Source organism: Aspergillus welwitschiae, assembly GCF_003344945.1.
Source record: "Aspergillus welwitschiae strain CBS 139.54b unplaced genomic scaffold BDQ94scaffold_62, whole genome shotgun sequence".
NCBI lineage: Eukaryota > Fungi > Ascomycota > Eurotiomycetes > Eurotiales > Aspergillaceae > Aspergillus > Aspergillus welwitschiae.
In genome coordinates, this window is record NW_020798756.1 from 1 (window position 1) to 13,135 (window position 13,135).

Genomic DNA, 13,135 nt, shown 5'->3' on the forward strand with positions numbered 1-13,135 from the left:
GAAAAAAAAAAAAGAAAAGAAAAAAAAAAAAAGGTGGAGGGGTGGGTGTATGTATGGATAAGGGAAAGCAGAGAAGGGAAAATAAAATAATAATGAAATAAAACACGAGGTAAAATTCCACTTTGAGTGAAGGAAAGTCTTGACCCAAAATTCAAAGTCGGTTTGGAAACAGACCCAGGAAAGATTGGGAAAGGGCAACGGCAGAAAATGGGAAGAAAAAAAAATTCAGGGAAAAAAAAAATTGTAAGAAAATGGAAAATGGAATAAATTCAAACTCAATGACGAAAAGAGCAAGCGGGGAATTTGGGTAGAGTGTTAGTCAGGTATTTATACAAACAGTAAGTGACTTAACAAACTGTTTTACTTCCCAGAAGTTGGAGTACGATCTGAAGTGGCTTTTTGGTACAGGGTGGATGCTACCGGATGGATCCCTTACAGCGAGCGAGAGAGAGCGAGAGATAGAGAGAGAGGAGCAGAGGTAGCGGAAAGAATGAGAAGGGAAGGGAAGGGAAAAGAGGGAAAAGATGAGCAGAAAGCCAAGTGAGCAGCGGCTGCTCAAGAGGGTCTCCAGGGGCGTGAAGAATCAGGCCTGTCATTCTCGACCCACTGTGCACGCGGACGGTTTCATGCACCAGACAACGTGGGCCAAGGGCAAAGGTGGACGGATCGTCCTTTGGGGCGATCAGAGGTCGGCTTCCCTGCAGAGTCCGGCAGGGTGGGATGGGTGGGATAGAATGGGATGGTACGGGTATTGCCCTCCGGAAAGGCTACCTTGGGTAAGGTAAGGTTCCTACAGGCGACCGCCCGAACCTGCAGGCCTTTTCTTAGCCATGCTTCCCTTCTCGTTGATTACTTTTTTTTGTCCTTTAAGCGGGATGGGGGCCCTTCTCCGCGTCTGACATTAAGGAAAGGGGCCATATTTAATATGTAGAATTGAGTTATGAGTTAATTCTCCCTCTTCCTGCCAGAAATCATCCCTTCCCTGTCATGGTTTGATGCAAGGAGATCCCCGAACGGTGAAGGTAACTTAACCAGGGCCATCTTACTTTCCCGGTCCGTATCCCTGTGTATGGTAACCTGTGTCACATACCGTATCGTTCTCAGAGATACATTGCTTGCTCCGTCTCAACCACCTCCAAAGTGGGCCGGTTTCCAAAACCGCTGGCGTCGGATGATCAGCGAAATCTACGCCTGGGGAGGGTTTCAACCAGATCGCGCTGTGTTCGCTGTATAATGAATGTTCCCCATCAGACACGCAGCAACAGATTGACTGGTGGATATTATTCCCGAAAGATATGGAAGAAGAGGACTGAGCGGTAAGTCATATAGGTATGGACTATAGAGAGCTATCAGAAGAATTCTGAAGCGAGCAAACAAGCAAGTGACATTAATTATCAGCATCGACCGACTAAGTAGTAAGTAGTGATTGCTGCACAGCAATTGAAGTGATGCGACATTATTGGTTTATCTGCCTGAGACCATTAATAATGTGCATCTCAGAAGTTCCTACCGTATCTCTTATCATATGACGAGGAGATTTGGTTCTGGTAAGCCCCGGGCAAGTAGTACTCAAGCATCATATCCCGAGCCTAAGCTGACAGGTTGTGTACCTGGTCTATACATACTACATACATCAGGGCAAGCACGTTTGTTCCTTCCAGTCAAACGGAACAGGGGCAGATGCGAGCAGGCAAAGAAAAAAAAACGTGGCCGACACGCTTTTGCTCGGTCTGTACACCCAAAGGTACCTCCAGCCAGACCAAACAGCAGCCAGCAGCGCCAAGCCCGTCACGTTACCAAGCACCTTCCTTCTTCAGCAAGCAGGCCTCCATACTGGAGAGACTGCGGCGGCCTTCAAGCAGTAACGATCATCCTTGAGTCATGACCGGAAAATCCCCAAGGCACTGCAACCAGTCACAGCGTCTCGTAACGAACACTTGCAGCCAGGCTCTTGCCAAATCGGGACTAGCTTGCCACTAGTACCAGACTCAAGTTGCTCGCCATTACGCTGGCGAACACCGACTTTCAACCTTTTCCCCACCCCCAACCCAGCCCGAACGACCCATCACCTCATCATCGGCCTCTGGGTTTTGGGCCCTGGATGTATTGGGTGCTTGCGTTTCGGGCTTTGCTGTTTAGGCTTCACCCAGCGTGCTATCCCCGTCAATGATTGATACTTTCACTCCCCATTTGAACTCTCTTCTCCTTCTTCCTCTTTCCCCCCTACACGGGCGATCATAGCCACCAATCATTGCCTATCTATGGCATAGTACGGACTGGTTGGCAGCCTCACAAGCCCCTCTTATCTTTTTTTTTCTCTGTGTAAACCTTCCTTTCGCCCACGTGGGTATCCCGCCCGAGCAAAACCTTGTTGGGTTCTGATTCGAACCAAGCGAACCAAGCAATTCCCTGATGCAGATCAATATTTACTTGATGTCTGGATTTGTGGCCTCAGGCCCCTGTCTTCTTAGGGCCTTTGAGGGAGGGAGAGAAAGCCACGCGAACGATACATCAATCCCCGTTCCCTTGTCTATAGTTGGAGGAGTCGACTTCGCCGGGGAGACAAACGAAACTATTTACAATGCTGCATATGATGAAAGTCTAACGACCAGTCCTGCTTCGGTCGGACCAGGCAGCCAGCCATCCTCAGTAGCAGCGAAACCCCTGCCAGATCACTTCTCAATAATGTGATCAAGCCGATCAAGTTTCAGAATATGTCTACAAAGTACCCTGTCTACGTAGCATTCCAAAAAAGAAAAGGATAAGAGGACCCAGATGGATAGACGCGGTGGAGCAGAACAAACCAGATGGCTTCCCGCGTGGCTGAGTTGTGATGGCTCTCGTATTTTATTATTTACTTCGCGTGGATGAAAAAAACAGCTGCCGAGGACTCTTTCGTTCGCCTTCTTTTACTTCTTGGATGCGTCTCCCGCTCTTCCACGACTCTTCCAAGTGCATTCTTTCCTGCCTTCTGTCCTAACCGAGACCCATGCGGTTCCACGTGGACACACGTGGAGAAAAGCTGGCGGCTGGTTTGGGTTGCTCGGGCGGCTTGGCTGTCGGCCGTTTTGGCCTCGCCTGCCGGTGTGTCTCGCAACTCACATTCCAGAGGGTGACTGTATCCTCTTCCTCGGGGTCCAAGCCCAATCATCCTCATTTCTTGGACCTGGCCGACCCGTCCTGAGCCAAATCATGGCACTCTTGGTTTGTTTATTTCGTGTTTTTTGTTTTTGCATCAACCACGCTGCCAATCGCATGGCTAACTGACAAGCTATTGCTCACAGCAATTCTCCGTATCCTACTAGTATTGTCGCATCACGTCATAAACCCTGAGATTCATGTCTGAAATAGGTAGTAGGTGACTCCGTAAATGTAGTACCGCTATGACATACATGGAGGATCTGCTGGGGCCTATTCTCCAAACCTACTATTAGTTCAATTTTCTCCAGCCCATCTCCAGATCTCTCTCAATGTTGGGACGCCAACAAGGTTTACAAGTGCAGACCAATTCCTGATTCTCCCTAAAAGAGCCACTAGGGAATTTAGACCGGGATTACCAATGTGCACTGCGGCTACACTGACCACCATCACCACAAGTCCCAATTCAAAATGGGGGCAGCGTCTGAATACGACTATACAGTAGTAAGCCATCATCATATACCCAGAGCAGGCTGTCAGTGCGCTTGTCACGGCCATTGGCAGTCCGCCACGAAGTTAAAAGGGCTCCCCCATCAAGCTAGAAGAAACAAAGGAAATGAAGGACAAGGGAGTCAGAAAGAGACGATCCTGCCAACACACAGTTCAATCCTCCTGATCCTTTTCTAATCCTGAGGCTCATCCTAAACCCCCGGACGTAGAAGGTCTGATCGCAGCAGGATTGCGTCTGACGTGCGCCCCAGCCGGTTAGCTACAGCAGCGTAACTTGAAGGGTCATCATTCAACTGGAATGCTCACGAAATCTTCCGGGCCCAACGTTAGTAATACCTAACTTCAACCCAGGGCCATCAGGCTAGCGGTCAGTTAGTCGACCGTACCAATCATAGTGACCTACCTGCCATGGCGGCTACGTAACCCTTCTTTTGTCTGATGAAGGATTCACGATCAGATCCCCCCTGGGGCAGCAGGCAAGGCAATCTATCTCTGTGTATATTCTAGTACCCACTCTTGGAATTGTTCTGGTGGCTATTGCCTATCAAGCTATCAGCAGCAGCAGCAGCAGTAGTAGCAAGTGTGTCTCCACCAGAGCAATTGGGGCAACACGAAGCGGTGAGCCATGAGAAGGAGGGGCTGCAATGGCGCAATTCCTCCGTTTCGGAGCTATCCACACTTTTTTTTCTTTCTTTTTTTCTTCTTTTGCGCCCGCCCTGGAGCCGTGACCGGACTGGCGGTAAAGAGTCTCAGTCACAGACACAAAGTGAAACCCCGTCTGTCACTGTCATGCGGTCACGTAATCAGTAATGAAGGTTAGCTACCGGCGGTCAGACACTTGTGCCGTGCCCAGACAAGAGGGATTGTAGCGATTTGATCATTCGGCTTCGGCTTCATGTGAATCGAGATATAATTATTTATTACTTACTACAGGGTCATGACAAAATCCGCGTCAGCTTTTCGATAGTAACAGCAAGCCATGAAAATGGAACAGGGGGGCCCGGACCGCCAAATCGGGAAGCCTCCATACATATCAGTAGATAGATAGCTTCAAATCCTGCTGCATGACAGCATACAGTATGTACGGGGTCTTCTAGGGCCTTTCTCGCCCTATCACCCAGGAGACAAACCAATCCAATCCACTTGCCCCCAACAATAACAACATTACTACTTAGCAACAGCGCTACTAGCCGCGACATGCGAAACTCACTATCCAGTTCACGCAGATGGATGATCCCTGTCAGCCGCGTTACTCCTCGCGTGGCGGTCAGGGATCATCCCGTCGGAACGCAAAACAAGGCTGCGTCTAGACTGCTGTTGGTGTCCTCTCCTGGCGATATTCTTAGTGGCATTACTGCCTACAAAGAAAAGTACCAACTTAGCACCTAGATTTGTTAATGTTGTAGCCTCTTGCGCGGCGCCAATCGTACTATCTACCACGCCATCCATCCTTGGCTTCCCGTCCATGCGTCCTTTTGCTATAGTCAACCGACATTAATGAGGCGAAGAATATGAACGGAGTCAGTCGCATTCGGTATGTGGCTTGCGACCGAGTCAGACATTCCTAGAGGCTAGAACCTCAGCTATCTGTGCGCCTCCTTAGCCACAGATCAACTTTGTTATTCATTCCTTATCATTTATACTTTTTGGACTTTCTTTCATGGCGTCGTTATGGACCTGTCTAGGTCAGGGTGTGTGTCTATCATCATTTCAAGTATGATCCAGGGGGCGGTGGGTGAATAACAATCATCCGTGCTATTCGAAATTAACTTTGGGTAATCCTATCCGTCTCTAACCTTGCCATGTAGTCTATCTACTAAGATGGGGATAGTCGGCTGTATCCTCAATCGGTCCAGCCAGGCAAACAATCAGGCAACCTACCTAAGCCGGCTGGCTGGATTTAGAAATTTTATCTCCTGCTGGCACTTCTTCAGCAATCTGCCACAAAACCTTGGCGCGATAATGGTATGACAGGTGAAACATGGCAGTCGATATTCGTATATCTCTCCATGGTCAAGACGTCCATCCAAGTATACCTTGAGTAGGTAACCACGCTAGAGCCTATATGCAATATACCCCGATAATAACCGAGTCTACACACGGCAGTTGGACGATCAACCTACCTGCCTAGCTCGCGCTCCAGGCTTCATTCTACTCACTCTATCTATCAACAGCCACCCACTGCTCAGACAAATACGAGCAACGCCTCCATCATTTCCATGTAAACTGATTCGCCATTAGATCTATTCAGCCTAAATCATCCATAGTACCAGGCTTGTGCTCAGTCCGCTTTCTTTTTGATCCATCTTCGTTTGTTCTACTGCAGAATGGATAGCAGCTAACAAACTACGGAGTATAGTTAGTTAATATGGATCTATCTAACCGTAGCTAGTACGTAAACTCTGCAGCACCTACCCTCCTACCTAATAGAGTGACCTGCAGACTAGTGGAGCGATAGCTATCTTTAATATAGGTGGTAGTTAGATACTCCGTAGCTATCACTACTATATACAGTATGTTAATAGACAACTATGTTGCTACTTTATCTGCCCCATCACTTACTTCCCTTCTATACTTACTCCAATTGACCGGAGAACAAGATATCCGGTCTACTATCCGGTCTATGGATCTACAATTACATAACAAATAAATTCTTTTTTTTTCCTCTTTCAAGCACTTACTAAAACATAACATAAGTAACAGAATACATCCTTCATTCAATTCCATCAGTACTATCAATACCATCAGCCACCAAACCCATCCATACGAACAGAAGAAATCCAGAATGTGACTCATACGTCATATCACAAACCCAATCCCGAACTTCATACCCATACCTCGGCTGAAACTGGCACTATTCTATTCACATCCTGAAATCACCCGAACCAAGGTACGACCCCCAACCCTGATCCATAGAAATACCAATCTGGAAAAAGATGGAAATTGTATGAAATACCGAAACGAACAGATACCCGAAAACAGAAATGGAAAGAAAAGCGGTCAGAGAGTTCACGCGGTTCCAGCGCAGTGGAGTATGTAAAGTCTTGGCAGCGGGTTGAGAGGACAAAATAGGTGGGGATGCTGTTACTGTACAGTATTTATTTCACTGATTCAACTGATTTGTGTATTGTGTACGTTTCGGATTTCCAACTTGGAGATGATGATGGAACGGATGGAACACGAACGGAGAAACAGCTCTTTTTATCTGCTGGTGGATACTATTTTACACACGTAGGTATCCATTCCACATGGAAGAAAAGAGTAAATGGTACACGGTCTGTTATGGAGAATTCTCGGGCGCGGGTATGCGCCACGTGGGTTTTGCGGTGATACACATACATAATTCCAGACCTTTTTTTTTCTTTTCTTTTTTTTCCCCCTTCCACTATTTACGAGCGGAGAGGTCATATGACGAATATTTTAGTTACAGTAGGTATGGGTATGGAAGGGCGCATGTGTCGTCATTATGGGGCATGGAAAAATTTTCCCTCATATGCGGTTTTGTTACTATTTTCTTGGTGGGTTTTCGGGTTGGTAGGTTAGGGTTGATGTCTGTCTGTCTGTCTATCTACTTACACAATCTATCTAATATCTGTCTGCCTATTTGTCCGTTAATAGTCGCTATCTAGTGTGTGTTTGTGCGCCGCTTAGGAGACTGCGTTAACTGCTTAGTGTTAAGTTCCAACTTAGTATCTGGGCAATATGTAGGGGGCGGGATATTCCGCTGCGGCGGGTTTTAAAGTTCGCACTTAGAGTTTGCTTGATGTGAGCATGTCTTAATTCTACGGAGTATCTAGTACGTAGTAGTTTAGCTTGGACACTTTGATGAACTGTATTTTGATGGCTGGAAGCCCCTGGAATCCAACGTGCCTCTATGGCTTGGTTGTGGCTGAAGTTGGAAATAGAAGCAATTGGCGATACGCCCCTGAACCAACATCAAGGTACTTCTTGTGTTGGAAGTTCATTGGATCACGGAACTGTCGGCTTAGAAAGTCCTGTTTCAGGTGCCCTGAGCTGAAGCGTGGTTGGGAAGGCATTCGTTCGGTTCCCGGCATTTGCCATTCCGTACAATCCTTCTCCAGGCAAAAGGGGGTGGTGAGATGAACTATTTTGGGGGTCTTATTTATCTGGGGCAATGGAATGGGATAGGATGTGAATCCTGTCGGGCACAGGAGACACTCGCTACATTGTACCACTGTTAGTATAGCGTGCGCCAGATGTCTGGAACGAAAGTAAGCGCTTGGAATTTCTAGAAGGAAGTTGTTGGAAGGGCTAAAATCCAGCAGGATTGCATGTCTAATCCAACTTACCATCACGGCGGAGATATTCACTTACGTAGCATGTACGCACTGTTCCTGCATCGTGCAGTAGTCCGGTGGCGAAAGAAGCCCAGCTGAAGCTTCTAGAGCGGCTACTAGTTTTGCTAGCTAGAACTACTCTGTATACTACAGTTTTACCAGGATCGGAAGACGCCGATACCCATTCCTTCCATCAAGCTTTTTGATTGTATTCCTCAATCGCAAGCGTATTACCTACCAGAGTAATTGAGATGCTCGCCCCTACGTCGCAATTTTCGATCGGCTGGGGATCTACAAGTCCGCAAAAACTCAAAGACCCATCCGTCAACAACGTGTTCCTTCCCAAGCAAGTATATCCTCCTGGGACGGGAAGCGTGGGTGGTTCGCCAGCCAGTCCAATTTTTCCGACAGTTGGTCCTCCTCCGATCTGCCGATCAATGGAAACCGTAGAAGGAATGAGATCACAAGAAAATCATACGGTGTTCCCCGTTGGAGAACAAGAAACTAGTGAGGCTGTATCCACGGTTGAGTTAATTGAGTTAATCTACTCCTGGGGCGCTATTGCTTGGTGGTTCTGTTTCGGGGCCTGTGGGACGCCGATGGATGCGCTAGAAGGATTCTGGAAGACTTCTGGAAAACGCTAGAAGGCGTAGGTCGGTTGGGGGCTGGTCACCCCCAATCCCTTTGCCATGTGTAAGACTTTTTTCTTGTCCTTTTATTTTTATTTTTTTTTTTTTTCCCCTTCTCCTTTTTTTCTCTTGTGTGAATTGTTGGGCGAGACTAGGGATTCGTACCTATCTGAGGTAAGTTAGCGATGGATCACATGGTGTACACCGGGCTTTTGCGGCGTTTGTCTTAGGAGGCGTGGTTGATTCACCGTATTTGTATGATGAGTCCACCGGCCCCCGGATATGATGGGGGTGACGGGCCAAGGATATACGGGAATACGGATTGAGTAAGCTGGGCGCTGGGTGGGCGGCTGGACTCAAGGTTTACCGCTTAAGTGAGGAAGGGGCCGGAGATAAGTTAAACCGCATACATGTCACTTTTGTCTAGTTTCGTCTTGTCTTGCATGTTCCCAATTTGTCTTCAGGCTATCTTACTAACTCTTCCAAGCAGGGTCCCGGAGAAATTGTCCGACTCCGGCGTTCAACTGCTAAAGGGCGTGAACTGGGGGGCCCTTTGCCGCGGCCGATATCGTCGCGCGAAGTGCGCTTAGTCAGAAGCAAAACTCTCCGAGGGTCAACTGGCATCACTGCCTGAGTCGGTCAGTTCCAGGAGACGAGACGCACGTGGAGGATCTTCCGGGAGGCGGCCAATCGAACCTTGAGCGTTACATTGCGTATGGGAGGGAAACGGTATGGACTAGTCTCGTACAGACGGTTACTTACCGCCTAAAGCAGCCAGGCCACTTACCGAAAACTGGAAATAGGGCGAGAAAAAGCCCCCAAAAGGGTGTCGGAGTCGGAGGCGGAAAGAGCCGGAGTCGGAGCCGGAGCGGGGGGCCCTGCTTCAGGCCAACTTCAGGCCAGCTTCCTTCGGGCCAACCTAATGTGCTGCTACTGCTGTCAGCCTACGATGTGATAGGCTGGCTTCTCGTTCTATCTCATCCTGTTGCTGCTGCTGCTGCTTCTCATCACCATGGCCATCATCTTTATCGCTCATGGTGTCTCCATTCCCATGCAGGACTACTACCACTGCTTCTTCTGAAGAAACGAAACTCATCTGACTTGAAAATTGGTACTCTATACATACCCCTGCCTGTCTTGCCTCAAAAGCAGTGTGGCCCACCACCGACATACTATACTGAATATGTACTATGTCTTCTGCCTTGGCCTCATCCACGCCTTTCTTTCTACCGCTGCAGAAGCAAGGGGTCACCAGCATGCATGATAACTACACTGGTTCCTATTTGATACTTCATTGTGGCAGACGCTGATCCTTGCTCTCCACGCGAAAATTAAACCCCAAGGCTTTGTCCTTGTCATGGCCCCACCTGACCAGCTTCCAGGGGGGTTTTTCCCTTCAGGCTGCTCCCATGGGCAGGCAAATCTTGAATTATGATGCTGATTGCTGACTGGGTGATATGGGGGAAGGTAGCCTGTTGTTCCCTTTTCCACCATCCCGCAATCGGGTCTATCATGCTGTGCAACCTGATCGAAAATGGCTCTGATCACCGTCCATCTGCTCACGGTGCCATGCGAAGGGCCAGCCGGTTTCCCACACGCACACACGCGAGAGAGAGGGAGAGACCCGGTATGCCCCGGATGCTGACTGGGTGCCGCGCGATGATGGAACCGGCGCGACAGGGATCTGGACGGTTGATTGCATCGTCGGTGCATGGACCAATGATGCCCATCCCCGACCATTGGACAAAACTCCAGCCGACGAAGTACGAGGCTGGGCCGTTAGGTCAACCCTGAAAAGTGGTGTGTCTCCTGTCTACGGTGTCTACGGAATAGCTTGCTAGGATAACTACATGTGTATCTGTTTAGCGACTGGAGGTCGCTGTTCGGTCCCCTTAGTGTCCGGTTAGCCCAAGCGTGGCTTGGCTTGGACCGGATCATCATCAGCAACAGCAGCAACATACTTTGGGGCGCGGAATATCCCGTCCAGATTACGGAAGCCCATCAGTGACATCTTTCTGGGGGCGCCTTACATTAATCTATCTTCTGCCCAAAACAAATGATTAATCCCCAGACGAACACCTTACGACCGGCAAAAGCAGGCAGCCTCTCTTCCCGGCTAACCCCGCCGCCAATTCCACTTTGGTCCTGCGCCAGCTCATGACGGTCATTTCATGCATTAGTGTGCAAGAGACGTGGCCCCGATTCGTCTTAGTTTCCTAGTCAACAGGCGATGGAGATGAGCCAGGATCGCACCAGGATTCGGTTCAGAGCCACGCAGTTGCATCGCCCATGCGTGTACATAATCAGTAACGGTGCATTTCCGCCCCCATTATTTAGTCTATAGCATGGTTATATCACAGTCATTTATGCGTGGGCATATACCAGCTATCTGATATGAATGGGGGGGGGTGCAAGTGCGGAGTATCGGCCCAGTCGCTCCCTCCATAAGGATTACTGTGTCCCATTCTCACCACTCAGACTCAGAGTGACCAAAGGAACCTAATCTCAACCGAGGATTGCCTCTGTGACGCTGATCGACCAGACTACCACCCATTATTGGCCGGGGTTCCGTTCGAACTAGTCCGGCAGCCTCCCTTGCTCACGGCCTGGCGTGGCTAGGGTTGCACAAGGCTGGTCGAGACCATCGGGGAGGGATGATGGCTCAATTCAGCCCAGGCTGTTGGCCAATCTTTGGTCATCCGCGGAGCACTGCATGGGCGATGGTGCGTGTATCCCTCCCCTCGGCGTTTCCATGTACCTTGCCTGCCATGAGGAGACGGTGCAGCAGCAGCATCATTCCGGGCGCGGGCTGGTTACCCTGCTTCGCCATGAGGTGGTACTAGGCACTTTGAGCTAAGGCAGCTCTGCCGATTCCCCTCTTTTATCTCTGCCACACGGCCTTCAGCCCCGTCTGACACCATCACGACAATTATCACAGTTAACCAACCGTCATCGCGATCTCACCTACACAGGCCACCACCACCACTCACATACACATCATCTCCATTCCGTCCAAGTACCTTTATTTCCCCCCACAGTTGACCCTAGCAGTAGGTACATACCTAGACAGCGACTAGATATGCAGTGGTAGGTCCAGAGCAACACTCAGCCCCATTTCATATGTGCATCCTTGGTTTCGTCACCACCTTAGTTGGTCAACCTAAGTATGACCCCTGTAGACTATCTATCACATCGCAACCCCTCCCAACGGTACCACCCAACCCACCGCATCAGTTAGTTTGCCTCTTTAGCACGAATCACATCTCCCATCACCGTTCAGACTGCAGAGTAAACACTAGTCATTCCGCCTCTTAGCAAGGTCAAGAATGTCAGGCACATTCATCCATCCATCCACCCAGCATATCCCGTCATCCACCTGCTGTACAAGGTCGATCACTTTTCTTGTCCATCCACGCGACCGATCACCCTGCAAATCAAAAACGAATTCCATACAGCCAACCTACTGTATTAATCGGCGATCTTATTCCATACTACCTGCCTATTTATCGACTACTTGCCTAAATAGTACGTATTTTCCGCTGCATAAGAATATGCACATAATCGGTTAATTGATGTGGATATTCAATGGTAACAGACTCTCATACATTTTACAAGAATTAGTCACTTACTCCGCAGATGTTCAGATAATGAAGCTGTTAGGGAACCTGAATAGCGCTCGCGATGGCTGACTACTACGGACTACTGTAGAAACTGAAATAAATGATCTCAGCTATACTCTATATCCCATTGATCATGACAATATATGTAAAAGTTACGCTATAACACGGCACTACAATCCTCGATCACTAATTCCATCATTCATACTAACTACCATTAATTGAACATCCCCAATACATAACAATAATATCACTTCAGAATTTCTTACCTATTCACACCAACTCCGTTACATCCGACCAATTCAATCAATTTTCCTTCGGGGTCAGTCGTCAACCATTCCATGCATGGATGTTGCCCAATCATTAATATAATGGTACTATAAACCATATGCATCCAGCCTTGCCTCTTAACCTCATCTGATGACTTGATACCTTGAATCCACGAGTTACAGAGATAGTCAACCATCAGATCTGTTATTTATATACTGATATTCCATACCGTCATCCCCTAACACGGCACATACATAGTATACTATCCATACCCCCAGAAAAGAACGGACAATTCTAGCCAACTAAGTCAACAAATATAGTGGGGTTAAAAGCCCACCCACCAAAGGAGGGGTTGTTTGGCTTCATCATGTCCACTGATTCTCGACACTACTGTAGCTACTCAACCAACCAACAGCTAGTCACATAATAGACAGTAGTAAGAAGTAAGTAGGTAGTAATATAACCCGCCCACCTTCTTGATCAAGTTAAAGCAGCCGCTTATTGCTGCTGCTCATGCATACTAGACACACATTCGCATTCCGCTAGATACATAATCTGATTCTTTCTATGTGGGGAATGGACAAATTAGTATAAGTAAGTAAGTAAACCTGTCTAGACTAGACTATGTCTATCGCTAGGCTTTCTGCAAGGTGGATTTTCAGTTTCTTTCCCC

The 13,135-nt window shown here is 48.3% G+C and overlaps 4 protein-coding genes across 4 annotated transcripts; 1 reads left to right on the forward strand and 3 right to left on the reverse strand.

Moving 5' to 3' along the window:
- Positions 1-129: 129 nt before the first annotated feature.
- On the reverse strand, positions 130-693 carry BDQ94DRAFT_154075 (uncharacterized protein). Its single transcript, XM_026768250.1, has one exon. The coding sequence runs from the start codon at positions 594-596 to the stop codon at positions 417-419; it is 180 nt and encodes a 59-aa protein (XP_026620326.1). The 5' UTR covers positions 597-693; the 3' UTR covers positions 130-416.
- Positions 694-3,208: 2,515 nt separating this feature from the next.
- On the reverse strand, positions 3,209-3,806 carry BDQ94DRAFT_154077 (uncharacterized protein). Its single transcript, XM_026768251.1, has one exon. It carries the CDS (start codon positions 3,694-3,696, stop codon positions 3,436-3,438), a length of 261 nt encoding a protein of 86 aa, XP_026620327.1. The 5' UTR covers positions 3,697-3,806; the 3' UTR covers positions 3,209-3,435.
- Positions 3,807-9,238: 5,432 nt separating this feature from the next.
- Positions 9,239-9,765, reverse strand: BDQ94DRAFT_154079 (uncharacterized protein). The gene has a single exon (XM_026768252.1). It carries the CDS (start codon positions 9,744-9,746, stop codon positions 9,495-9,497), a length of 252 nt encoding a protein of 83 aa, XP_026620328.1. The 5' UTR covers positions 9,747-9,765; the 3' UTR covers positions 9,239-9,494.
- Positions 9,766-10,009: 244 nt separating this feature from the next.
- BDQ94DRAFT_163701 (uncharacterized protein) lies at positions 10,010-10,583 on the forward strand (the record flags this gene model as incomplete). The annotated part of the gene is made up of 2 exons (XM_026769798.1): positions 10,010-10,353; positions 10,442-10,583. 2 exons carry the CDS (start codon positions 10,010-10,012, stop codon positions 10,581-10,583), a joined length of 486 nt encoding a protein of 161 aa, XP_026620329.1.
- Between the last annotated feature and the right edge of the window lie 2,552 nt (positions 10,584-13,135).

Bases quoted from the DNA above. Each gene is read 5' to 3' on its own strand.
- BDQ94DRAFT_154075 (XM_026768250.1), bottom strand. From the start codon at position 596: ATGACAGGCCTGATTCTTCACGCCCCTGGAGACCCTCTTGAGCAGCCG.
- BDQ94DRAFT_154077 (XM_026768251.1), bottom strand. From the start codon at position 3,696: ATGGCCGTGACAAGCGCACTGACAGCCTGCTCTGGGTATATGATGATG.
- BDQ94DRAFT_154079 (XM_026768252.1), bottom strand. From the start codon at position 9,746: ATGTCGGTGGTGGGCCACACTGCTTTTGAGGCAAGACAGGCAGGGGTA.